We start from the raw sequence: 3,775 nt of genomic DNA on the forward strand, positions 1-3,775 counted from the left end.
AAGTGTCCCTTTCCTCATGGGGAGAAAAGCAACTTGACAACTCCTAAAAAACGTTTTATTTGAAATAACATTCGCCCCACAGTCAATTCTAAAATAAATTCCAACCCTTTCACATAAACCTACTTAGATTTGAATACATCAATACTTACATCGGACCTTTGATTTAACGGTAATTGAATCCAAATTAAATTAACATAATGCAACCCAAGCTAACATAGCCTCAATGCTAACGTTAGCTAACACAGCTTGTTGATTCAATTGCTGAGAAATTCATTTGGGTGTCTTTGAAAAATTAAATAACTATCGCTGGTAACGTGGTTCGACAGAAAAATAACGATATTATGTTGTTAATCAAGAGAGTAACGTTAAGCTACCTAAAGGTAGCTGGACACGTTAGCATGCATGCTACGTGCATGCTAACAACAAGTCACGTTTTCGACAAAAAAAACAATATAATACAATGTAAATTCAACACAAAATGACTGAATATGACTAAAATGACTAATTTTGATAACATCGAAATTACCTTGTTCGGTGAGCCACGGGGGCAGGATGGACTACGGTGTCTGCTGCGGTGTTTGTAGACGAGGTGAAGCAGCAGGTGGTGCTCGGTCTACTTCGGTGCTTCGGTCAGAGTCCGTGGAAAATCGTCTCCTCAAATGTTATCTTTTTGTTATTCCTCCATCCTGTATAAAATCACCAATCTATGCTATCTAAAGCAGGGGTTCTTAACCTTTTTGACCTCGGGGCCCAACTTTTCAAGCACAAAGTGTCCCGGGGCCCATTCAAATATTAACACTATTAGTTTAACTAATTGATCTCACTCTTGGTTTGATTTGTATTCAATAACTATAGTGTTACCTGTTCAACTCCACCTCTATTTTGGAGCAAAACCGCCTAAAATGACATACCCAAATTAAAATGGCTGTAGCTTCTGAACCACTGTGACTATATGCATCAAAAGTGTCAGAAAACCTGTAGGTCATATAGAAACAGAGCAGTGGGCCTTTGGAGTCAGTAAAAATTGAAGATTTTTGTCCGCATAAAATAAAAAAGTATCTTTCAGTATAAATAACTGCCTGTGGCTGTACAGGTAAATGACAGTATAGGTCCATAACTACACTATCAGTGAACAACTACACTTACTGTGCGTAATGGCTGCGACTGAGCACACGATCAAGTATGAGGGTAGCTCAGATACGCAAGGTTATACGTTGGTTGACGACTTATAGAAGAAGAAGATAAGGTTTGTAATTTAAGTACTAGCGTTTTCTGAAGCTACTAGCTCCATGGTAACATCCGCTAGCACATTGGTGGGTCTGTAATGTGTCTTTTTCCATCGAAATGCTGCAAGATCGGACTTGCAGCGGTTATGCCGTCTTTGGACAGTGTGTGTTTGGGCTCCTTTCGTGAAAAATCCATAGGAAATGAAAGGAAATCGATGATTTCTTGGCAAAGATGAGGGTTTTGGGCATGCTGGGATACCAAACACGGCCATGTTTTGTGACGTAGTTTGCGCAAGCAAGCCGTGGGAACGGAACGGAAGGGGAGGGGATCGAGGACGCCGGCGTCCTCGCGGAGTTGAACAGGCAAAACCCTTGTCAAATAAATGAGATGATACAATGTGATGATCACAAAGACATTTATTTATCATGTGTATGTAAGCCTGCATACACAACAAGAAGCCCAACAGGCTTTCCCACGAGCGTTGGATGTTTCGTCGCTAGGTGTCGCTTTATTTTTGAAGGCTTCAGTGCTTCGTTTGATAGCATTAGCCCACATTCCACACACTGAAAGTGTTAAGAAAGTCAGGATTGTACTTGCGCACACATTTAGACTTTTTTGGGGGGGGTATGGCACCACTGTCGTCTTCATTTTTTCTACCACTACAGTGTAGTGGTTAAATCGTGTAATATTTATGATTCATTAAATGATGTAACACTGCTGCCCTCTAGTGGTTAAATCGTGTAATGTTTATAATTCATTAAATGATTTAACACTGCTGCCCTCTAGTGGTTAAATCGTGTAATGTTTATGATTCATTAAATGATTTAACACTGCTGCCCTCTAGTGGTTAAATCATATAATGTTTATGATTCATTAAATGATGTAACACTGATGTAACACTGCTCTGGTCTGTCTTTGTTCATCCTGCATCGCTCTGTTCTGTTCTTTAATGTAACGTTACTGGAGCGACCCAGCTGTTAGCAGACTGTTGTGCTAGCAAGCAGCATGCCAGTACCCAGCATGCAGTTCGGCGGTGAAATTTTATAAATGTACAATTATTGGTGTTACAAATTGTTTATGTGTCACAGACTGTTGTGTGCTGTTCTGTTTTTCTCTGTTAAAGAGCATTAGTTGTGGGTTGTTAATTGTTGTGTTATAAAGTTATGACCATGACTAGGGTTCCCTCTCAATACATACAAGACAACTAGCGCTGACCGCTGTGCAAAGAATACATTTAGCTGCCTGTTGAAAGCAGACAGCAATTAACCGGTATACTGCCCAGCTCTAGTCTTTATTATAGTTTCGACAATTGTGTACCAATATTTGACGGGCCGGATTAAAAAGCCCAACGACCGTAGTTTGCTCATGCCTGGGCTAGCGGCTAGCTGAGTGTCTTCTTCTGCTTATTGTGGCTTGACTGACAACTGACTGACGCATTACCCCCACCAGGTGGTGGGAAGCTATATTGTAACTGAGCGTCTCATGGAGAACAGTAATATTGATAACCTATGCGGTCCCGCGGCCCTCGCGGCCCACAGGTGCAAAACTGAAAGTTTTTTGCGGCCCTCTAGGTGGCGTTCGCGGCCCCATCGTGGGCCACGGCCCCATCGTTAAGAATCACTGATCTAAAGCTTTCTGTTCACTTTCTTTAGGTTGACTATGTGCTAACTAAGCAGTAGAGACTTGATGCAATGTGCTTTTGAAGAGTAATGGGCGGGTTTAGAGTCAACTGAAAAAGGAAAAAATACTGTAGTATACTGCAAGATTGGACAGTAGCTGCTGGTAATATTTTTTTTCTTCCAAGGCCTCAACTTCTGCTGGATTTAACTGTATCCAACTGTATTTACGAAGAACAGTACATTACTGTTCAGAATTTCTTGTATTTTTACAGCAATTTGTTACAGTGTAGGTAGTACATGAGGGGTTAATCATTGCACGGTGGAAAGACACTTACCGCGCTCCACACTGTGACATACCACTGGACACCGCATGGCTTCAGTCTGCACGGCTGAGCTGTGATTGGCTGAGAGAGACTGGAGCATTTCCCCCGCTCTGCAACCTCCACATGACCGTCGCTATTGAAAATGCAAACCACACTCCGGGTCTGTGTGCTGTTCCCGCACTCTGCCGAACACTTAACACACACACACACACACACACACACACACACACACACACGTGAACTTCAAATGGATGTCTTGGTGTTTGTGTATGTGTGTCAATGTGTGTGTGTCAATGTGTGCGTGTCAATTTACCTGACCCCAGGGTCCGGTGTACCACTCCAGGTGGTTCTGGCAGGGACCTGACTCGCACGATGTGGCCTCTGGTGGGCGTTCCCCTTCGCAGCTGTCAAATGGGAGATCAGTCACGTGATCCATCAGGCACAGTGCCGTCCGGGTTCGATTGCCCCGACCACACTCCGCAGAGCACTGAAGAATATCGCACACACATATACGCTCTAAATCAGGGCCACTTCATATGTGATTTCACTTCCTCCCCCTCACACACACACACACACACACACACACACACACACACACACACACAC

General features: G+C 43.0%; 1 protein-coding gene across 1 annotated transcript in view; it reads right to left on the reverse strand.

The window, feature by feature from the left end:
* Positions 1–3,034: 3,034 nt before the first annotated feature.
* Positions 3,035–3,775, reverse strand: part of LOC116396908 (thrombospondin type-1 domain-containing protein 4-like) — a 5,233-nt gene continuing 4,492 nt past the window's right edge. Inside the window, exons 9-11 of the mRNA XM_031871897.1 lie at positions 3,483–3,656; positions 3,182–3,361; positions 3,035–3,064 (exon numbers count right to left, since the gene is read on the reverse strand). Of these exons, the coding sequence (XP_031727757.1) occupies positions 3,035–3,064; positions 3,182–3,361; positions 3,483–3,656 (384 nt within the window). The remainder of the gene's footprint in view (positions 3,065–3,181; positions 3,362–3,482; positions 3,657–3,775) is intronic.

This window comes from Anarrhichthys ocellatus, unplaced genomic scaffold, assembly GCF_004355925.1.
Source record: "Anarrhichthys ocellatus isolate YVR2014 unplaced genomic scaffold, GSC_Weel_1.0 scaffold61, whole genome shotgun sequence".
NCBI classification, from domain to species: domain Eukaryota; kingdom Metazoa; phylum Chordata; class Actinopteri; order Perciformes; family Anarhichadidae; genus Anarrhichthys; species Anarrhichthys ocellatus.